This window comes from Peromyscus eremicus, chromosome 3 (genome assembly GCF_949786415.1).
Source record: "Peromyscus eremicus chromosome 3, PerEre_H2_v1, whole genome shotgun sequence".
Classification (NCBI taxonomy): Eukaryota; Metazoa; Chordata; class Mammalia; order Rodentia; family Cricetidae; genus Peromyscus; species Peromyscus eremicus.
This window is the reverse complement of record NC_081418.1, coordinates 38,878,425-38,903,294: the sequence shown is the minus strand read 5'-3', so window position 1 is coordinate 38,903,294 and position 24,870 is coordinate 38,878,425. Positions and strand designations below refer to the sequence as shown.

At 35.8% G+C, this 24,870-nt stretch overlaps 1 protein-coding gene across 2 annotated transcripts in view; it reads left to right on the top strand.

Moving 5' to 3' along the window:
- The window catches only part of Grm8 (glutamate metabotropic receptor 8), a 771,171-nt gene that overhangs the window by 670,150 nt on the left and 76,151 nt on the right, over positions 1–24,870 (top strand). For both annotated transcript variants that reach the window (XM_059257445.1, XM_059257446.1), the window contains exon 8: positions 21,249–22,184. In XM_059257445.1, the coding sequence (XP_059113428.1) occupies positions 21,249–22,184 (936 nt within the window). The remainder of the gene's footprint in view (positions 1–21,248; positions 22,185–24,870) is intronic.

Here is a 24,870-nt window from a genome sequence, read left to right as displayed (position 1 = left end):
CTCCCTAAAGCAGTCCCAAAGTCTAGTAACCACATTTCCAGGTTTGTCCTAAGTACAATTTCATTCCTGGAACCAATTTTCTCATTTATTTACTCCACAGTTTGCTGAGAGAAGATAGTTATAAAAAGCAATTAAAGGGAGGAAGGGTTTCCTTTGGCTCACAGTCTAAGGTATCACAGCAAGGATGTTAAGGCAGCAGGAGCTTGTCACTCTTGGTCACATTGTGGCTGCAGTAGTGAAGAGGGCAATGGATATGCCTCCTCATGTAGGTTTCTGTCTTAAACAGTTCAGAATACAAGACTTGGGAATAATGTATCCCAACTTTTATTGTGCAGCTCATTGGCTTGAATTAAAAGTAAGCCCTTAACAGCCTGTCCAAAGGCTAACAGAATCAAAATAATCATTCTCAGGCATGCCTAGAATATTCTCTTAGGTGACTCTAGATCTTCTCAACTTGACAACCAATATTAATCTCACATCATGCATATAAGAAAAGATAGAGAATAGGACTCCTGGAACTCCACCTGGGGCCTGGCCATGGATCTCTGCATTCGGTTCCCTCAGTCATTTGATGAGGTTTCTAGCACAATAATTAGGGTGTTTGGCCATCCTATCACCAGAGTAGGTCAGTTCGGGCTTTCTCTTGACCATTGTCAGTAGTCTATTGAGGAGGTATCTTTGTGGATTTCTGGGGAACTCTCTAGCACTTTGCTTCTTCCTATTCTCATGTGGTCTTCATTTATCATGGACTCTTATTGCTTGTTCTCCATCTCTGTTCTTGATCCAGCTGGGATCTCCCACTCCCCTAAGCTCTCTTACCCTTGACCCTTGCCCTTCATTACCCCCACTCATATCCAGGTTGTTCATGTAGATCTCATGCATTTCTCTGTCATTGGGCGATCCCTATGTCTTTCTTGGGGTCCTGTTTTCTAGGTAGCCTCCCTGGAATTGTTGAGACCAAGATTGGAAAAAGCACAGGGACAAATAGCCAAACGAATGGAAACACAGGAACAATGAACCAATAGCTGAGGAGCCCCCAACTGGATCAAGCCCTCTGGATAAGTGAGACAGTTGATTAGCTTGATCTGTTTGGGAGGCATCCAGGCACTGGGACTGGGACCTGTCCTCAGTGAGTGAGCTGGCTGGAACCTGGGGCTTATACAGGGACACTTGGCTCAGCCTGGGAGAAGGGGACTGGACTTGCCTGGACTGAATCTACCATGTTGAACTCAATCCCCAGGGAGGAGGTAGGGATGGGAGGTGGGCTGGGGGGAAGGCGGGGGTGGGTGGAGTGGGGGTGGGTGGGTGGGGTGGGGGGGTGCGTGGGAGGGGGAAGAACAAGGGAATCCATGGCTGATATATAAAATTAAATTAAATTATAAAATTAAAATAAAATAATAAAAAAGTAAAGAAAAGATAGAGAATAATCAAGAATTCTTACTGAAAAAACTTAAAACTAACTTTAGGTTGGAAGCCATTATATTGCTGCTAGCTATTTTCATATTTAATTCTTCATTGTGAATTTAACAGTACACAGAGTTATGAAGCCACAGATGTGATTTTCTAGATATTCTCATAGTTGCCACTTATGGTTCTACTAAATGTGGGAAGAAGGATCTATTTTTAAGCTTTAATATGAGTTTTGACAATTTGGAAACAGGAGGAACAACAACCTCCTACTGGTGCAAGAGAAAAGTATACAAGGAGTGTTATTTTTTGCTTTATCTCTTTTGGGAGGTCACACACATAAGCTTATTCTTAATTTTAAATGCTCAGCCTTAGCTTGGCTTGTTTCTAGCCAGTTTTCCTTAACTTAAATTGAGCTTTTATCTTTCTCTGTTTCTTTTTATCTTTATTTTTCCTTCTTACTCTGTGTCTGGCTGTGTAGCTGGATGACTGGCCTCTGATGTTCTCTTCCTCCTTCTCTGGCTACTTCCTTCTCCTCCCAGATTTCTTCTTCTATTAATTCTTTCTGCCTGCCAGCTCTGCCTATTCTTTTTCCTGCCTTGCTATTGTCTGGTCAGGTCTTTATTAGACCATTAGGTATTTTAGACAGGAATAGTAACACAGCTTCACAGAGATAAACAAATGCAACATATACAAAAGTAACAAACCTTAAAATAATATTCTACCACAAGGAGAGTGAACGGCATCACAGAATGAGTTCATGGGCTGAGGAGATGGCTCAGCAGGTAAAGATGCTTTTCGTGTAAACCTGGTGACCTGAGTTTGTTCCTTTAAACCCATTTAAACCTGCAAGGAGAGAACTGACTCCAGAAAGTTGTCCTCTGACTTCAATGTGTACACTATGACATGCATGCCCTCCCACATATCATTCATGTGCACATATATGCACATAATAATGTTAATAAGTATTATATTAATATTTATTGTGTTTATATATAACTATAAAATTATTATATATATAAAACATAATTTATTGTTATTATTATTATTTTTAACATTTTTTTTGTTGTTTTTGTTTTTGTTTTTCGAGACAAGGTTTCTCTGTGTAGCTTTGCGCCTTTTCCTGGAACTCACTTAGTAGCCCAGGCTGGCCTCGAACTCACAGAGATCCGCCTGGCTCTGCCTCCCGAGTGCTGGGATTAAAGGCGTGCGCCACCACCGCCCGGCCAATTTATTATTATTATTATTATAATAAACTTATCGTGTTTAAAAGAATGAGTTCATGGTGAGATGTAACTTCTACTTTCTATTTTATTCACTACCATTCTTGTGCTGAGTTTTGACATTGTCTCATCTCATCCTAATAGAGCTACACCTGGCTCTGTCCTAAGATTTCAGAGTCTTAAAAATGACTTCACTAGGAGGTAGTGAGCCTAGTTCATACTCTTTGTGCTTGCCAGTGTCTTCTGGTTAGAGTCTTGCCATAAATACTACAGAAAAGAAGGAGCTGTGTTTTTGCAGCTGGTTATTTTCCAAGGCAAGATTTTGTTTTTCTCTGTGGGTCTTTCTTGCTTCATCCTTTGACCTATATTTATAACAATATACATTTTGCTAAATCCATAGTTTTTTCCATCGGTCCATGGTTTTTCAATAAAACTATATATAGATAGCAATGAGGAAATCTTGGCGCTTACATTTAATTAGAAAAATAAAGACAAAGGAAGAGAACTAACATTTGCAAATACTTTTCTTCCCCTTGTCTTCAGCAAAATTGTATTTAGAGTCTTTTGTTTATAACCTTGTTTTGTTGTTGTTTTGTTTGATTTTGTCTCAATCATGACTGATGTGCCCTTTGTAAAAGACAAAATTTCTTGAACTAATATTTACCTTCAATAAACCTTAACATTCTTTTTCTTGATTTTTCTCTTGTAAGAGAAATACCTCTTGTAACTCTGACTTCACTGGCATCCCTGATTTGTTCAAAGGAGCCGTGGTGTGAACTTTTATGATGTGGGTGTATGTCTGAAAACCACAAAACAATAAGTAGTTTAAACTGCCTGCCGCATTTTGGAAATAGCTATTATTCAAACCTGCATCTATTCTCATGAGTCCTTTCATTTTATAGATACAAAGTGCTTTGTCTCAATAGCTTTATTCAATAACTTTAAACAAAAGAGTATAATTTTCTAACTTTGTATGCCTGTCGCCAGAAGAATGTATGTCAGGGACAAAGGATGAGAAAACCCCAAAGCTTGATTTTTGGAATTTTTGCAATTCAGCTATGCTTGCTTTCCAGCTTCCTGTCTTTGAGGTTTGTTGTCAGGACCAGGACCATATTATTTTATTTGGTATTGTGAAGTGTGAGAGGGTTTTTTTTTGTAGCTTATTCATTACAAAAATATAGTTGTTTTTCATAGACGTTATCAAATGTTATATGATTATTCTGAGATGTGATATTCAATACATGATTCATCTGAGAGCGTTCATAATCACACTTATTCTGGGAAGAATAAAATATTTGTACATTCACATTTATACAAACAAACAATTCACCAAATATAAAAAAAGCTATGAAAGTTAAATATCAGTAACAAAATTCTAGTAGTATTTTCATTTAATAATCTGAATTGTCAAAAGTCATTGCAAGTAAATTAGTTATTAAATTAATGAAATGACTGATGACAATTATAACAATTTAAGAACAATTATAATTATATATAATACTTTAGTGCTTTGAACAATTAAAAATATGGGATAATATAGCAAGTACATTCAATTTTAGTGTTTATACTAGTTGATAATTTCTAAAAATGGATTGGTAAACAGAATTATTTGTGTAACAAAGCAGGAAGTCTAGTTCATAGTTATTTCTTGGATGGTCTAATTTTCAAACTATATACTTTCAGCCAGGTTCTGTTGGCATCTACCTAGCTCTTAGCTAAGGCTGCAAAGATAACCTCTTGGCCTGAGAAATGTGTTTGTTCCTGAATCATTTCTTCAGATCCATCTGGGGACACTCAGCTAGCAGCCTAACTTGGCATGGGATCAGGCTATAATTGTGTCTTGCTCTCCTCTTGTCACATGGATTAGATTAAGCATCCCAGGACTCCATCAAAAAGATAAATTGCAACTGTTTTGCTCCAGTGGTGTGTCTGTTCCTAATGCTGTCATTTATGTTCCCTGTGTTTGTTTTGTTTTAAAGTGTTTCCCTAGTTTGGAGATCATAATTTTTATTCTCACCACTTTCACTCCTTCATTTTCACTTGTAGACAACACATTAATCATCCCCAGGATGTTTTTCTGGAAATAATAGGGCTCTTTGCCTCACCAATAGAAAGTTCAACATCAGCCTTTTTGTGTCTTTCTGCATCCATTCTATTATTTGCCAAAAAGGCAGAAATTAGCTATGTGATATTAAAGTATTTTAAGCAGAATTATAAACACTTGTGTCCTAGAAAATAACATAAATGAAAATAATGGAGACTGAAAGCAGAAGTCAGAAAAAAAACAAAATATTTCTAAAATCATATATAAACTAACTTTCATTAATCATGCTTTCTAACTCATTTTCCCCCTTAAAATGAATAAATATATAACTTTTTTAAATATATGCAACTAGAAAAAATGTTTTGAGCAAAACCTAATACACCATAAGTAGTAGATCTTGTCATTACATATTATATTTTGCATTGTAGAATGAGGTTAACTAGGGGTTTTAGCATGAAAATCATTTGTAATAAAGAGAAAGTATACAGAAACGGATTTTAGAGTATTAATGTGCTTTAAAACTCTCAAAAATGTGCAAAAGGTGAAAGTGCATATTTACTTTATTGAATTTTGCTATTATTTCCCAATATTGTGAATTAGGTTACATTATTTTGTGATTGTACATTAAAAATATCATTAGGACCTGCTTTGTGTAATGCTAGGTTAAGTAATGCAATATGCATCTAATGTATAAGGTATACTTAAGGCCCATATTAGACATTATCTCCAACTTAAAGGAGATTAAAAAGCTAATAAAGTAGTTAATTATAACATTAGAACATAATGAAATTTCACACAAATGATTCAAAGAAAATGCACGAGGTGAAGAAAGAAAGACTACTTAATGGTTATGTGATCAGAGAAAAATTCAGGGAAGCATTTAAAAATTATTCTTGAAGACATAGTATTTTGACAAATATTGAAATAATCTTCTTCTAGGTGGAAATAACCAAAGAATAAACAGTCACAGAAAGAAGGCAGAAATATCTGTAGGAAAAGATAGATAAAAAGTTATGTAAATAAGCAAGTCATAAAAGAGGTAGTTTTTTTTTTAAAGATGTATTTATTTATTTATTATGTATACAGTATTCTGCCTACATGTGTCCCTGCAGGCCAGAAGAGGGCACCAGATCTCATTACAAGTGGTTGTGAGCCACCATGTGGTTGCTGGGAATTGAACTCAGGACCTTTGGAAGAGCAGTCGATGCTCTTAACCACTGAGCCATCTCTCCAGCCCGTAGTTTTTTTTTTTTTTTTTTTTTTTAATATATAAAATGCTCCTAAGATAGTTGGGGCAGAAATTTCAAGAGTTCAAAGTGATGTTACAAATATTTAATATTTTTCATAACCAATTATAACTTTTAGCAACTTTCCAAGAGGGGAGTACATAGTCAAAATAATGTTTGAGTGCTTTGTTCTTGTCTTGAGGCAGGATCTCCTATTATATCCTAGGTAGATCTCAAACTCAGGATCCTCGTACCTCTGCCTCCAAGGTACTGGTGCTCCAGTTATGCATTTTGCTATGTGGCTGGAATATTTTTTATATCTTCTCTGTCCTAATTTCTGTGTGGAGATGGAAGAAGAGAAAAATAGAAAAGTGCATACTTTTTATGGTTTTCAAGAGATGGCAGTTTGATGAGTGATTTCAGTGGGCTGCACAAGACCATGGATGACTAATGGGGAAAATAACTATATATGGTGGCTGATATGAATTATGAAATTCAGTTCAAATTTAGAAAAGCCAAGAAGAGATTGTTGTAGTCCCAGTGATGAATCTGTTTTATGTATTAATTTTATTATTAGAACGTTTCACACATATATGTATGAAATTGTGTGTGTGTGTGTGTGTGTGTGTGTGTGTGTGTGTGAATTTTACTGAGATTTTCCTCCCATTGCCTCTTCTTACTCCTTTTCCACTGAAAAGCTTTTACTTCCCAGGAAGTCCTCCTTCTACTTCCATGACCTTTTGTGTTTCTCACCCACCTACCTACCTTAATTAGGGTTGCTTTACATGGGTGTGAGTGCAGGGCTATTGTCTGGAGGATAGGCTGAATATATATTTAAATATTTTTATTTGAAATACACCTGCATCACTTTCCTCCCTCCTTTTCCTCACTCTCGTCCTGAGCAGCAACCCTCCTCAGATCAACTCCTATGCCCCTGCTGCACTCTCAAGTTGGTAGACTCTTATTCATTGATTATTATTGTTTTAGGTGTGTGTGTGGGGGTGTATGTGTGCACGTGCTTGTGTGAGTGTGTGTGTGTGTGTGTGTGTGTGTGTGTGTGTGTGTGTGTGTGTGTGAATGTATGTGTGTGAATAGAGAACCCGCTGAGTCCAAACAACAAGGGAGCTCATCCCTGGGAAAGGCTAATTCTCTTCTCAGCAGTCCTTAGTTGCTGTAGTTGTTTGTCTAGGAGTGGGACCCTATGATTTTTTTCCCCCTTCGGTGTTAACATGTCCATTGACACTGCCATTATTCCAATCTTGTATGTGCAGCCATTTCTGTGAAAGACTGTCTTACAGCAGTGTTCTGTTGTCCTGGTGCTTACCATCTTTCTGCCTCCTCTTCTGTGATATTTCCTGAGCCATAAATACAGATGTATCTGGAGTTTTCTCTCCGGGTCCCTTAGCCCACTTATAAAATAAACATACAGACGCTTATATTATTTAAATTGTTTGGTCATTAGCCCAGGCCTATCATTGTCTAGCTCTTACTCTTATATTCAGCCCATTTCTCTTAATCTATACTTTGCCACGTGGCTCATGGCTTACTGGTACCTTACATCTTCCTTGTCCTGGTGGCAGCTACAGGCAGTCTCCCCCTTCCCTTCCTGTTCCCTCAATTCTCCTCTCTTTTAGTCCTTCCTATACTTCCTGTCTGGCTACTGGCCAATCAGTGTTTTATTTACTAACACATTTGCCATATAGAACATCCCACAGCATACAGGAGCTGTGATGTGTGTAGATCTCTCTATTGTGACTGTTTCTCCAAGATCTGTTGATCTCTGCATTGTGTGGAGTTGGGGTTTTCTGTGATGATGTCTAGTTGTTGTAAATAAAGGATTCTTTGATGAGGGGGGTGGGTAGCTACACTCACATTTGAGTATTTGGAGCTAGGAACCACAGATGACAGAAATCATGTGAGTGGTGTTTATCTTTCATGGTCTAGTTACCTCCATCCAATATAATATTTCCTAGGTCCATCCATTTATCTGTAGATTTCATGATTTAATTTTTTTACAGATAAATAGTATTCCATTACATACATGTAACATATTTTTATTATTCATTCATCTTTTGAAAAACATTTAGGTTTTTTCCATTTCCTAGATATGGTAAACAGGGCGACTATGAACATTGTTGGTCAAGTATTTGTGTGGTATGATAGTTCCTTTGGAACTATGTTAAAAATTGTATATATGGGTCATATGTTGAATTTTATTTTTGTGTTTTGAGGATTCTCCATAATCTTTTCCAGAGTGGCTATACCATTTTGTAAATACATTAACTCATTGATACTAAAAAACTCATTATTGAACAATGAATGGGTCAAAGAAGAATAAAGATAGAAAAAAAAACCATTCCTTAGAACTAAATGAAATTGAAACCACACAAAACTTCCAGACACATTAAGTAGTTCTAAGAGACATATAGTAGTTGTAAGAGAGAACATTTATAACCCTAAGTACTGACATTAAAAAATCAGAAAGAAGCCAGGTGTGGTGGTGCAAACCTTTAACCCCAGCACGCAGGAGGCAGAGGCAGGCAGATGTCTGCGTTCAAAGTTAGCCTGGTCTACAGACCAAGTTCCAGTAAAGCCAGGACTGTTAAACAGATAAACCCTGTCTTGAACACATACACACACACACACACACACACACACACACACACACACACACATCAGAAAGAGCACTATTAAATAAATTAATGATGCAGCTCAATAATTTGGAAATAAAAGAAGAAACAAAACCCAGTAGATGACCATAAATAATAAAAATCTAAGCAGAAATTAATGAAATAGAAATAAAGAAAATATTACAAAGGTTTGGTTTTTGAGAGTAGTAAATAAGATCTACAATCCCTTAGCCCAATTAAACAAAAGCAAGAAAAGGGGAACCAAATTAACAGATTCCAAAATGAGCAGGGGAGTATTAGAGCAAACACCAAAGAAATTATAATATTATGAGGGGATACTTTAAAAACCTGTACTCCATTAAGCAGGAAAATCTAGAAGAAATGGATGAATTTCTTGATTCATCCAAACTGCAAAAGTTAAACCAAGAAGAGACCAAGAACCTCAACAAAACCACAGCAAAGGAAGACATTGAACCAGTAATCAAAGGCCTTCACAATAAGCTGGCCATCCCTAGATGGACTCACAGCAGAATTCTACCAGACTTGAAAAGAATTGCTATTCTTAAAGTCTGCATCATGGAGTGCTTCTTTCAGTCCACCTTCCACATGGAACATACTCTAGCATTTCCCAAGATCACTTGTAGGTCTGGGAGGGCAATGGAGAGTCATAAGTGGAGGTCTTGCCTTTCCTTCTCCTACCACAGAGGTTTATGTAACATCCTTGTCTTCCTCCTAGAATTGAATGCTAAGTAAGTTCATTTAAATTTCATATTCTCTGCATTATGATGAACACATTGAGGAATGAAAATTTGTGTTCTAGACAGAGATATGTTTGTCTATATTACATGTGCTTTGTTTGCTCTATTTTTGTTACATTGTGTTTCTAAGTGGTTTTAATTGTAGATTTAACAAGATTTGTGAAGAGAGTCATTCATTTCTAATTTGTTGTATTTCATGTTTGTGACATTCACTTATTTCTAGTTTTCCTAAAACTTGTCATCAAGCAATGTGGTTAAAACAAGATTTAAAAAAAAAAAAAAAAAAACCTTTATAATCCATCTTCTTAGTACATTTTATCCAAGCTTTGGGCTTTGTCAATTTATTGATTTTTTTGTTTGTTTGTTTGTTTTCTGACAGTTTACTTGTGTGCTTTCTTACCCATAAAAGCACATACAAGTTAAATTTTCATTGAGATCTGGGTGATTGTATCATGCTTATTATAATTTTGTTCTTTGGTTCATATTAATATATCATTTTAAACTACATTTCATAGTTGTATCCAGTTTTGTAACTAGATTTGATCACATTATTTGAGAACTCTCAGAGGCTTCGTGGATTAAAGTCATCTTATGTATTATGACTCCTTCTGATTTTTCACATTTGCTTTAATATCAAGCAGGAGGCACTGGCTTTTCTGGTAGGGTTTTTATTTGTTTGTTTGTTTGTTTTTGTTGTTGTTTGTTTCTTGCAATACAATGATTGTTATGTGTTATGTTTTCAGAGTGGTTAAGATCACTCAAAGTTTCTTTCTAGTCCTTAAAAATGGAAAATAAGTTGCCAATTTTATTTTTGTTAGAAAAATCCCCTAAAAAATCAAACTGGAACTATATTAGGATTTTTTTAACTTACAAACTTTTACCAGACAGACATGTTTAAAATCAATCTCTTCCATTTATTTATTGTTAACTTTAAGTCTCTCCACTTAGTCTTTAGAAAAAATTCTTTCTCCATATCCTTATTTTCTTTGTTGTCTTTCCATATAATTTATTTTACTTTTTATTAGAAATGTAGACGTCCATACTTTTTAAGTTGCCTTTGTCTTTTGTTTTAATTTATATTTTCCAACATTATAACCCTTTCTTCCATTGTTTGAGCTTTATAAATTGGACTCTTATCAGTAATTTGTTTTTATGTGAACTATGATGCTCCAACATTTCCAGTTTTTATTTGTATTTGACATGCCTTTTTAACTCTCTAACTTTATTTCTTATGATCTTTTTTACTGGGCTTTTTATCATTTTACTTCAACCATTTTTTCTTTAAAATGTTTATCAAATTTTATACACAGGATTTCAAATTAATTATTTTAGTAAAGCATATATAGAAAAGGCCAGCCCATGATATCTGTGTACTAAAGACATAATGTCTGTATTTATGAATGTATCTGTTTTCCAGTGCTGAAAGACAGCTGCCTTCAGCCTTTTAAGCGAATTGGTTTCTTGATGTGATTTATGACATGTTCCTAAATAAGACACTTACCTTGCTTGCTGCTTTGTATCTTTCTGTGATGTCAGTTTTGAATAACTTCTCATATGGACTATCTGGTTCTCTCCCACACCTGTCCTCCTTTGTAATTGACAATTCCAACACTGATGTAAGTCTCCCTTACATATATCATGGTCATATAATTTCTGTTTAAAAATGTGCTCCCAAGTACACTGTAGTTAATTTTGATTTCTTGGAAATTTGTAATGTCCCTGTAGCTTATAACCATCAGTTTAAAAAGTTATTTGTTTCATTTCTTACTGATTGTTTTTCACATGAAATAATTAACTTCAGACTTTCCCAAAAAGACAGCTGACTGGTTTACAGTTTCATGTTCTGTGATAGTCTCTGCCATGACTGTTTAACTAGAGCCCCTCAGATGAGAGCACGGCTGTACTGGAGATCTGCCTTTTAGGCCATTCAGGGAAATCCTATGAATCTTGCTGGTTTCTTGTAAAATCACATTTGCCAATGGTTTTGTGAGATGGAAAAGTGAAAGATTTTTGAGAGTGTGAATACATAAAAATGTCTTTTATTATCCTTAAAGTGTTATTATTATGCTTAACAATAAGTTTCCAAGACCCAGGCTAAAAATAATTTTACTTCAAGATGAATAAGTATTACATTATGTTCTGTATCTCGGGTTTCAAATAGACTACGGTATGCAAACTTTTTGGTGGTGAGGAGGGCAGGGTAGCAAAGTCTCCAGAATCATTTAAGATCTGTTCACTGCCAGGGTTTTGGATTCTCAACATGGGAAATCCCAAAATTTGCATATGTTTATATATTGTCTGGGATTGGATTCAGAATTTCATCTAATTTTACTTTGACCAATCTTAGTGTCTTAGTGTCTGCTCCTTTCTCCAAGATGCTTGTTATGTAGATGTTGGGACTCTTGGGTTCTCTTTTACCTTTATTATTGCTTAACTTCTCACACATTGCCCTTTTTTTTAACTCTGATTTTGAGTAAGCTACTTCATGTTTACCTCTTAATTTTTGTATTTACTTAACTTTATGAAATTATAATTAATACTTTATATAATACATTTCAGTATAAATTAAAATAAAAATGACCAATACAACTGTAATTAATGTATTATTAACCATGATGATTATAACATATGTTCTTTAATGCTCTTTTAATATTCTTTTACTAAAGCAACATTTTATCATTTCATGCATGCACTTTAAGACATCTCAAGGGCCAGAAAGATGGTTCAGCCAAATGGCAGTCAGAAGAAAACTGACTTCTCTAATTTGTTCTCTGTTCTCTGAATGTAGAAATACCAATGTGCAAGCACACACTAAATGTAAAAAAGCAAGGGTATCTCTGAAGTCATTTAACATCTTTTGTGCCTCCTTCTCTATGCACTGCTTCTGCTTTCTCCAAGTCCCTCCTGTTTGCTTCACATCTGTTTCCATCAAGAAAATCTTTCCAATGCCTGATAATATTTGGACTCCCATTAGAGAAAAATAAAGGCTCATTTAAAATTTTTGATACATGAGTATTTTTTGTTTCTGTTGTTTCATTGGAAAATACCTGATATCAAACCTAAACACACCAAATTTGATTTATTAAATCTGCTGGATTGGAATGCTTCAGGATAATAACATTAATAGTCCAGTTCCAACTGTGTCAAGTGTCTTGGATCGAACAAATCTTTAGTAGACTTTCAGGAACTGTACCAATTAGGACTATTTTGAATAAAACAGGCCAAGTGGATAATGTAGCCTCTGTTTTAGTCTTACATAAAAGGACACAGCTAGACCTCTCCTAAGAAGAACTAAACTTTCACTGTAGTGATTGTGAGAGGAGGGGGGTCATAGGGTTATAAGGATTCTGATCCAGGACATACTTTTCTTTTATCCTTCTGTCTAAGGTGTGTTTTGTTAGTTCCCCACCACTATAACGGAGGCATGAGACACTCAGCTTACATAGAAAAAAGGGCTTCTGCCCACGATGAAATGAACCCATTATTACTTTCTATAAAGGAGTCTCACATGGCCAACGATAGAGTATGCATATAAGTGCAAAACTGTTCACTTTAATGGTCCTGAAGTGAGAGAGACAGGGATGCAGGGTCACTAAGAAAGACATAACCCTCAGTGACTAGATGCATGTTAATAAGCCTCATCTCTAAAGTTTACATACCTTCCCAAAGAAGCAGTGATGGGAACTAAACTTTCACTATACTAAATTTGGAGAAATACTAAAGATCCAGATAATACCATGTTATGTGTGGGGAAAAAAAACAGAAACAAAACTTTCAATAAAAACATAAGATATATTGATCCCTCTTCTACTCCACCTTTCCTTTCCATCTCCAGTGAACTGAGTCTACTGGTAAGATTCCCCTCACCTAGGGAGTTAAAACTGTGCCTACTTCACTGTCTTCCTGTCTCCCCCACTTCCTACTCTGTATGTACTTAATATAGCCAATTTTCACGAACATTTAGCTGTCTACTGTTGTCCTTCACTGCTCTGGAAACTATGCAGAGAGGCAAAAGAACATTACTGACTCTATGGCCTGGACATGAATCTACTCACCCTTATTAAATAGCAGTGTGATACAAGTAATGTTATCTGTAGTCTTGTCCTCCTTAAATAAATTGGGAAAGAAATGCCCAACTCAGGATTGCTAAAACTCTCAGTGCTCAGTCTTAAAACACATCGGCTTATAGTGGGCCCTCAGTAAATGTTACCCACCATTACAATCAGTGTTCTTGTTATCTTTATGCCTTGCAGGTTTTGTGGTACAAAATGGCATGCTACTGAATGTGTGCATTCCAAGTCCACCTGTGCATGTTTCTACTTATTTTTATTTTTTAAGACTTATTTTTAATCCTGTGTGTGTTTGTGTCAATATGTGTATGTTTGGTTGTTTGCCTGTGTGTATGTGCATAAATGTATATATTTGTATGTTTGTGTTTGTGTGTGTGTGTGTGTGTTTGTATGTATGTGTGCTCATGTGTTGTGCACCTTAGTGCAAGTGCCTGCAGTGTCCTGAGGCACTGGATTCCCTGGAGCTATAGTTAACAGATAGATTCTCTACTGTGTGGGAGCTGAGTCCTCTGAACTGAACCTGGGTCTTCTGCAAGAGCAGCAAGTGCTTTTAACCACTGAACTATCTTTCTAGCCTTTACGTGTATATCTTAATGTTCTGAAAGCATTTTTCCCCAAAATCTTCTATAGGCTGAGATATATAGCCATCAAATCATATGGCTAAGACTGAATAAAAAATATTCTAATGAGTGAATTATTGAGTATGTTGTTTAAATAAACACAGAACATTTTGCAATGTACTATGTTAGTATATGTATGAATTGAGAGTCATGTCATGTCAGAAGAAGTAAGAAACATGCCACCAGTGAGCTTTAGTACTGAACTGACCTTCACATTATTGACTTTCCCCTCCAATTAGTAATGAAAGACCCATTTAACTGAACTTAGCTCCCATAAAACACTGATACTCTGTGTTTAATGCAATTAGTCATGTGACATTTAAATGGTATTTTAATATTTAGCTGAATTTAAGTTCAAAATATAAATGCTTTAAATACTTTTTAAGTATTAAGTAAATGTACTCAACCAATCTGAGAAGTTAAAGAATTAATTTTCATAGAAAACATCTAGATAAATTATTCCTATATAAGAACATTATTAAAAGAATTACTTGAAACTCCAACTGTAGTCATCTAGAATATGTAATAGTGCATATAGCAAAACAATCATACAATAATGGCTTATGATTAAAAATTATCACTCCATGGTATTCAAATTAGGATGACCATGGATGTAGAACAAGATTTTGTCTTGATATCATTGTAGCAAATATTTCATGGTGCTTAGGGATTTGCACATACATGGTGCTGCAAAGAGGTTCTGTTTATGGCTTGTTGTGTACTTCCCAGTTGGCAATAATATTGCAAATCTCATTTTCTGCACTCTTCATTAGCCTACAGATTCTGTTGTATATAACCCAACAGTCATAATCTGGACATTGTATTTCCAAGTTCAAAGTCAAGATCTAGATGACTTCCTTCTTTGTATAGAACTAGAGGTAAATACAGAAGACCCATATGATAGTTGCCAGAAAACAGCAGGCAGAACATAAGTTGTGGAAAGATGAAAGCAAAACATAGCAGACCTTGATGAAATGCAGGAGCAACAGTGTTTGACCTGCCACTGTTCATATTTTTCAGAAGAAAACAAAACAAAAAACTAATCATAGATAGAATGTGGGTTCTTCTAAATGCTGTTCGCCAGTTCTATATTGAGGAATTTGCATTTTTTTAATTCATAAAATATTTTGAAGCTCTTGTGAAATTTTTCTAATATCACTTCAACATACACAGCTGATGACTTAGTCTCCTCCAAATTAATTGCTTTGAAACTGTGGATAAAATATTCTAGTTATTTATTCAACATGAGCAAATCTCACAGGAACTGAAGTCATATGCACAGGGCCTGTATGGATCTGCACTAGGGCCTCTGTCTTTATGTTGTGGCTTCTACTTTAGTGTTTTTATGGATTCCTGAGCATGGTAAAGAATAGGTCTGATTCTTGTGCCTTCTCTTGTGCTCTTTTCCTTCTGTTGGTTTTTCTTGTCCAACTTTAATGAGATGATTTTTATTTTAATATATTTCATTTTATTATAATTTTTAAATGAATGAATGAGTAAATCAATGAATGAAAACCTAACCACTAAAGTAATGATTAATGACTGAACTGTCATTTAGATCTACTGGGAGAGGAAAAATTATAGTTTTCGTATGGAGTGACAGTGAGTGTATCACCCACTCCAGGGCAGACTTCATGTTCAGGAGTAGTTCACCAACACATAATGGACTTTTCAATCTTTTTGTGCTTTTATTTGGATACAGTTTGGTGTGGGTGTTTTGTTTGTTTTTTATTTTGTTTTTATTTTGTTTTCTTGCTGTTTTTTTGTTACATTGTTTTGTTTTTTGCTTTGTTTTTTCAAGACAAGTTTTCTCTGTTTAGCTCTGATTGTCTTGGAACTCACTTGTTTCTTCCTTGAGAAAGAATTTAAAGTTGAGTGACTATGGAGGGGGAAAGGATCTGGAAAGACTTGGGGAAGGGTAAGAATATGTTCAAATATATTTAAATTTAAAAATTGTTTTAATACAAAAAATTAAATAAGAAAGAAAAGAAATATTCTACTTATCAAGATTATATAGAGAAAAGAATTTATCTCTTGCTCAAAGCCAGAAAACTCTCAACACCAAATAGAACAATTACCGATGTATAGTTATAGGCCAATTCTTTGCATATTCTGTTTATTCATCAGTGTATGCCAAGCATGAAATTCTACAGTACCAACATAAACTCATACAAAGCACAATTGGTGTCTTGCCACTATCAATTTACTCTCTAACTCATAAAAAACATAAATACACAGTACAACCGCAATATAAAGCCAAAGAGTTGTAAAAGATGTATGGGCTGGATATTAACAAAATACAGGGGTTTTTCTACTGTGTGGAGTAGAGTAGATGAGGTAAAATTTCACAGAAAAACTAAATTTTACCTCATGAAGAAGTCAAGGGATGCTGATCAAATACTTTCCTCATAAAATTTGACTACCTCTGGGAATCACTGACCGCTTCTTCTTCTTCCCTAAAACTATGAATCTACTTGGCTTCTTGGCTGCTAGACTGGATTCTTCCCTGCTATCCTTCAGACCACACCTTTCCCTCCTGCACTGATCTTCCTGAATCTACCATGTTTTACTGTGTTTAGGGTTCTGCTTGTGACATCTTCCTTTCATATTTCTTCTCATTTTGAGGTTAGAATAAATATTATGAATATTTATTGCCCTAATTGCCTTGCCCATGACTGAGTCTTTGTAATCTTAGCTCTAGACAATTTTGACTCAGAAATTCATGAACCAAATCATGATTTGCTTTTCAATATCAATTATTCTTCCATACTATCCTTTTCATTGAAGACCACCACTGCTCATTCTTGCTCTTTCATTCCTTCTTTATTCATTCAACAAATATTTACCAAAGATTATTAGGGACTAGTCATCACATTAGGATGTAGAATGCAATGGTAGATAAGTGGCCCATAGTGTCCCGAAGAAAATACAAATTAAATGAATGTTTAGCAAAGTATGCTTGTAATTACTGTGCAAAACCCACTAAGAATACGGAGGACTTTGTAAAAGGAGGACTTAGTGTTCCTTCCCAGACCCATTGAACTGTAATCTCTAGCAAGGAAGAATGTGTACTTTAAGTAAACCTTTTAAGTGTGTCCCAGGTTATAACCTATAATCTTAAAAACACACTACTTTATATAAATTAGAACCAATCAAATAAGTACATAATTACATGCCATTAAAATGCTATATAAGAATGTTATAAGTACTAAGGTAGTTTGACCCATAATGGCTATCCATTACCGTGGTGTTGCACAGGACACAGTTTCACATGGCTGTGGAGGTTAGTGATGGATTAAACTTAAGATGTGGGAGGGATTTGCTGCAACTGAATTTCAGATCAGAAATCTAAAAGTCATTTTGATTCCTTTCTTGCCCTTACTCTTTGTCTATTTTTGTTGTCTCTAAAGCATTTCAAGTCTGTACCACCCTCTTTATTACTATGCTGATGTGAAATACAGCTCTTACTCCAAAGGAAAAAAACTGACTAAACCTGAGCCAAATATGGATGACCATTTTACTTAATGTGTGCAGGGTTTCACTTTACTCTTTTGTATGTAAATAAATGCCCAATAGTCTTAAATTAAAAAAAAAAAATCAGTTGGCCATGCATGCATGAATTTATTTCTAAATTATTATTTCTAGTTTGTTTATTTTATACCAGTATGATAATTCTTGGATGATAGATTTTAAAATTAGTTTTAGTGAGTGAAAGAGATGGTTCAATGGTTAAGAAGATTTGCTGCTCTTCTAGAGCATGCAGATTCTGCTTCCAGTGCCCATGTAGCAGGTCACAGTTGTCTGTAACACCAGGCAAAGGGGATGGAATGCCCTCTCCTGGCCTCTGCTTGCATGCACATGTTACAATACACATATGTAAGCAAAACACATAAATATCAATATTAAAAAAATCAGTGTGAGTACCAACTTTGTTCTTAATTTTCAAAATGATTTTGCTTTTTATAGATCCTTTAATGTGAAATTTTAGATCCACTGGTAAATTTCAACAGAGAATCCACCTGAGGTTTTGATAGACATTATTTTTAATCTGTAGATAAATTTGAAGTATTATTGTCTTAGCAATAGTAGGTATTATTGTCTATGAGCATGGGATTTCTTTTAATTGATTAAGCTTTATTTTGTTTTATTTTTAATAATGTTTTTTAGTTTTAATGAATAAATCTTATACTATTTTAGCTAAGTTTATTTTTAAGCATTTTGATTTTAATGCTATAACAAATGAAATCAATTTTATTTTTATTTTTATTGTCATTTAAAATAAGATTTTTTGCATTCTTTAAAAAAACATTATTCATTTTTATTTTAAGTATATGTGAGTGCACCATGTGTGTGCCATGCCTGCAGAGGCCAGAAGAGGGTGTCAGATTCTCTGGAACTGGAGTTACAGTTATTTATGAACTGTCATGGGAGTGCTGGGAATCATACTCAGGACCTCTGTAAGAGCAGCAAGTGCTTTTAACTGCTGAGCCGTATTTTCATAACCTCCCTATGTTTTTTCTTTTGTTTGTTTCCATTTTTAAATGTTGTTTAAGTTTGAAATATTAAGTAAAAGTGACAATTTCTTCCTCTAGTATCTTCCTCAACTTCTTTCTTTAGAGATTTAATTTTTTTTATTATATCTTACTTTGACCTCCTTAAGTTTATACCTATATCTTTTTGAGGCCATTGCAAATGGAAGTGGGTATACGATCTCCTCAGCATGCTTGCTATGGATATACAGACAGACTGATTTTTATATCCTGCCACTTTTGCTGAATGTATTGATCATTTCTAGATGTTTTCCAGTGGAGTTACTATGATCTCTTATATGTAATAGCTTATCATCTGCAAATAGTAATTTGGTTTAATTTTTTTCTGGTAATTTTTAAGTTTAATGTTTCTGAGACTTTTTTGCTGGCTTTAATTTCTGTGTTGGATTAGACTACCCTAAATTTCTTTCTTTCTCCCTTTTTTTTTAATCTGAAGCCTCAGACAAATTGCAATTTAGGTTTATAATAATTACCTTTGAAATGTAACTTTCAAGTGTCCTTTATGATGAGTCCATTATTGTCTAAAATCAATATTTCGGCCACTAAATAGAATATTTCATTTTTCAATATTTTTGAGAAGGTTCTGACTACATGCTTTTAGTCCAAGATTTCTTTCTGTCTCACTGAAACCCTCCAAGTAAATAAATTTCCCTTTAGAGTCATTAAAACTTAATGGAAAACTAATGGTGTTGTAAAAAAATGTTAGTTTGATTCTTGGGAAGCAGGCAGGATGGCTCTGGTAGTGTTCTGTGATGATGTGACACACAAAGCAGCATCACCTTTCCCAAAGGACTGTGCATTAAAGACATTTCAATTCTTTACTCCACCTTGGGTAGATTCAGATATTCCTAGCAAGTTCAGAGTTTAGGGACCAGGGACTGCAATTCCTAACCTTAACAGTCCGGGGAAGATTCAAGGGAAGAAAGCATTCTTAAGTCATTTTCCATAAGAATAACCCCCATCACCTGGTCTTCAAAGGGAGGCCACCTTAAAAGCAATAGGGGAGTGAGGTTGACATTGCACACTGGTGACTTTAAGATACATGACTACTGTTACCTGGTTTACCTTCTCCATGGATTACCCAGCTGATGTTAGAGTTATAGTGGCCACAGACTGGGCAAAATTAATTTGAGCTTCATTAGTTTTTTTATTGCTGTATAAAAATAGCTCCAAAATTTATAGGCTTACAACTAAGTGACCATAATTAAACTTAATGGGTTTCACAAACAAACAAAAGATATGAAAGGAGAAAATGGAGCAGTTGGGGAGAGGAAGAGGATTAATGGGAGAGGGGCAAGGGAGCATAATGGATGTAAATATGCTCGACATATATTCACTCAACATATGTTCTATACATGTATGGAACTGTCAAAAATATAGAAATTTAATAAACACGTATTACCTTATATACGCATTGAGCTTGAGAATTCAGGAAGAGTTTAGGTGGGCTGTTCAAGTTCAGTGATTTCCACAAGTCAAGATGAAAGCAAGGGCTGAATTCCTCTGAGGGTGTGACTGAAGCCAAGCAACCACTTACTAGGTGGTTCTGAACATGGCAAACTCATTGCTGCAGCTGGCAAGAGACTGCGATCTTCATCTCGTGCTTGCTTGAGAGTTTTCAGGACACCGTGGTGGTGCTTTCCTGAGCATGAGTGACACAAGAGAAAACAAGGGTGAAGCAAAAAGTGACTTTTATGACTGAGCTTCAGAAGTCATGACTATAATCCCTTCAACACTGCATTGTTTAAATAGGTCACTCTTTCAGGGTGAGAATGGACCACATGTGTGCACAGATTCAAGGAAGAGAGGGCACTGGGGCTACCTGGGAAGACGACTACCATGGGGCATAGTAATTCTTCTTGTAGACTGTTAATGAAGTTGGCCTTGGTAAATAAAATTTTCACTTTGGTTATTTATTTATTTGTTTGTTCATTGGTTGGTTTTGTATGTGTCTGTGCCTCTAAGAGGCTTCCAAATCCCAGCACTTTCAAATTTGCCCTCTGCATGTCCCATCTCTGTGTGGTACCTTTTTTGATCTCCCTTTGGTATCCTCGTTGGTAATAATTTCATTGCTTTCAGCCACCTTTAAGATTGCAAGCATTCAACAGTAAACATTTTCTTTAAGTCTTTTATTGAACATATCTTTGTCAGTGTATGTCTAGCATGTAAATATTGTTATATCCATGAGCCAATGAGAAGTCAGAGAATAACTGCTTGCATCATTTCCTTTCAAAATCAACATGTAGTCCTTTGAATTTCCCCAACTATTTTAGAAAGATATGAATCAATGTTTGTACACTTCTATGTCTTAATTTAGTGTTTGAAAGATTTTGACTTATATATTTGTGTTTAGTTCCAAAAGATCTTTCCATGGGGGATTTTTTGCTTTGTTTTGTCTTTATCCCTCTTATTTAATTTTTAAAGCTTTCATATTAAAACTGTTTGGGCCAATAAATCTTTCTTTGATATCATAGTGGTCAGCCATGAAGAGGTAAGTGGAAAGTAATGACACTCATCTAGTTGATGATCCAAGTGATTGATTGGATCCAATCATTTAACACTTTTATAAAGTCAATATCAGGGAAAGAAATGAGACTCTTATTATGGTAAACTGTATTTGTACTGTCAGCCTTCGGTGATTTATTACAAACCTGTGGCTAGGATTAGGATATTATAAATGGGGAAAAAATGAAAGGCTCATTAATTTTGTATACCCACAGGTGGAAGACATGCGGTGGGCTAATAGAGAACACACACACCCAGCATCTGTCTGCAGCCTGCCGTGCAAGCCTGGGGAGAGGAAGAAAACCGTGAAAGGGGTCCCTTGCTGCTGGCACTGTGAACGCTGTGAGGGTTATAACTACCAGGTGGATGAACTCTCCTGTGAACTCTGCCCTTTGGATCAGAGACCAAACGTCAACCGCACAGGCTGCCAGAGGATCCCCATCATCAAACTGGAGTGGCATTCTCCCTGGGCCGTGGTACCTGTGTTCATAGCAATATTGGGAATCATTGCCACCACCTTTGTGATTGTGACATTTGTCCGCTATAATGACACACCTATCGTGAGAGCTTCTGGGCGGGAACTTAGTTATGTGCTCCTCACGGGGATTTTTCTCTGCTATTCAATCACTTTTTTGATGATTGCGGCACCTGACACAATCATATGCTCCTTCAGACGGATTTTCCTGGGACTTGGTATGTGTTTCAGCTATGCAGCACTTTTGACCAAAACAAATCGTATCCACCGAATATTTGAGCAGGGGAAGAAATCTGTCACAGCACCTAAGTTTATCAGTCCAGCCTCCCAGCTGGTGATCACCTTCAGCCTCATCTCCGTCCAGCTCCTTGGAGTGTTTGTGTGGTTTGTTGTGGATCCCCCACACACCATCATTGACTATGGAGAACAGCGGACACTAGATCCGGAGAATGCCAGGGGAGTGCTCAAGTGTGACATTTCTGATCTGTCACTCATTTGTTCACTGGGATACAGTATCCTCCTGATGGTCACTTGTACTGTTTATGCCATTAAAACCAGAGGGGTCCCAGAGACGTTCAATGAAGCCAAACCTATTGGATTTACCATGTATACCACTTGCATCATTTGGTTAGCTTTCATCCCCATCTTTTTCGGTACAGCCCAGTCAGCAGAGAAGGTAAGCAGCAGGAAATTCTTTTGACAGCCCTTGGCCTGAATTTATTTAATTTTAACTTTATTTAGAATTATTTTTCCTACTTTAAGTTCATTTATATTCTTTCAAGATGCTTTAGTCTGTGGGGTGTGTGTGTGTGTGTGTGTGTGTGTGTGTGTGTGTGTGAAGGTTACATTGCTTTGAGTATGTATGGCCTATGAATGACTCCCCGCCACCCCCAGTACGACTATTGCATGCTCTTTAGCAGGGCTGAAGATTGACAGACTTTCTATCATTTTCTGGGTCTCTTTTCCTATCCCTGTTATCTACAATGTCACTGTTCTTTTCCAAATGTTAATTAAAAGACAGAGGCAGAAAGGGCAGATGGGCTCACAGAGGTGAGCTGTCCCTGAGAGATCCCACTGCAAAGCAAATGACATCTTTTCTGTTCTGTGGAAACTCTGAGAAAAAAAAATTCCTTGACAGTTATGATTCCAGTCATAGAAGCAGAATTTATTGCAACACAAGCAAAACCAAAACATACTGAAATGTGTTAATACACTCCTAACCACTTACCACATCTCCCCAGCCCCTATTCTCGTTAATTTTACATTTACAAATCGCGGTCGTGAATAATTAAGATAGCAGTGGACAATTACATAAAGTTGTTTGTATTTGTAGGTGAAGATCAATTGACCTTCTTGAAGTAATTTCCTTTGTCATTAATCTTCAGTTCACGTTTTCCCACATTAAACACGGATAGTAGAGAAAACATTCATATGCAGTATGTTGTTTGTTTATCTAGATGCATGCAGTTCTACAGATGAGGAAGCTGAGAACCAAAGTTAACTCTGAGTTCCCAGATTTGGGAGGTGGGATGAAGACGCTTGTAGCACACAAGGAGATGTTAGATGTCTATAGTGATAATCCTTCAGCCTTAATGTGTATGTAAGAAAGATCTCTCAAAGAGAGGACTTAAACATCTGCCCACCCTCCATCATTAGAAAGTCATCAATGATCTAATGGGAAATTATATTCCTGGGACTGTAAAGGTAAAAGTGAGGTCCTGTGTAACTTAAAATCTCAACCAAGTCAGATGAAAAGTTCTCCACAAGGGGACAGCGAGCTTATTAGGATGACTACTCAGCCTTCACTGGATCCGTGGGACTTGCAACTATGTTTGGACAGGAAAAAAAAAGAACTTTAGTAAATTCTGATGACTAGCATGAACTTGGTATAGAATTTGCACTATCCTGATGGCCTGGCTTTGTGGGGGCCATGGACGTTTGATGTGGGATCAAGCATGAAGAGGGAAGTTAAAAGTGAGACAGTCATGGGCTAGACTCTTAGTAATAAGAAGATGTAGTTCAATATATAAGGATGGAAATGTAGTATTAGAAATTAAACCTTTAACTCTAACTTGTGAAAGAATATAGAAGCTGGAAAATAAGTGTCACAAAGTCCAGTGTTTGACTTGTTGGTTTAGTCATGTAAATAGTACTTCTTCGAGTTTGAAAATACTCATATATATATATATATATATATATATATATATATATATATATATATATATATTACTTGTAACAGCAATGTAAGCAGCAGTTGTTCTGTTGAGTGTTGGAACCTCTTCTTGTCTACCGCATTACCTACAGAGGACCATTACAGCATATTAACTGTACTCCTGGTGACCAAGAAGTACCTGAAGCAGAGGAGATCTTCTGTGTCATCTAGCTTGTTGTTCATCCTCTTCTCTTACATTTTAAACAACAGAACTGTTAATTTTCATATAATGACTTCTACAGTTGGAAAGGTTTAAAAACAATTGTGAATATGTTTGGGTCTTTTTTTTTTGAGAATTCAGTGCTTCAATACTAAAATAAATAAAATCATCATCTTGTATCAAGGTATTGGATAACACAGTATTTCAGATTTGGGTTCTTAGTGGGCCTTTAAAATTATTCAAGTATCTTCTCCCAGGGAGGAGCTCATGAAGTCCTGCCCATACCGAGGAGCTGTCAATTGACAGCTGCTGGGGGATGAGAAGTCATTCTTGTTCAGGAATGGGGTACTGATATAGGCTACCCATGCTCCAGTGGTAATTTCCATATCTATTTACATATGGGCAGCATTAACTGGGCTTTGTGTTTTGTTTTTATTTAAAAGAAGAGAGCATGAGTTGGAAGGCACATTTATTGGATGATGGACCTGGGGAAAAACTGGAGGAAGAAAGGACAGCATGGATATTATCATATTTCACTGTACACATACATAAAATTCTTAAAGAATAATTTTTTTCTAAATAAAATATTTTCTCCCAAAACAATAGAGTTACAGATTTGTAGCTGTCTCCGAAAAAGCAGCAATTGAGATAAAGGTTTGAATGTGAATTGAACACAGAATCATGCCAGGGAATTGAGACTGCTCACTGTGATGCTGAGCCTGTGAGAGGTGTATATCTGTTTTAAAATCTGGATATTATATTTACTTTTATGAGTATGGACATATCCATGCCTTTAGAGACATGGTTGAATGTGGTTAGCCAATTTCTTTTTCTCTTTCTCAGCGTTGTAGAATAAAAGTATGTTTTAGAAACAAATTGTAAAACAAATAAAAATATGCTAACTGGAATTTATTTTGTATTTATGATGTGATTAAATGTGAGACAGTCTGCAGAACTCAATAATAAGTAATAACTGTTGGGATTTCAGAA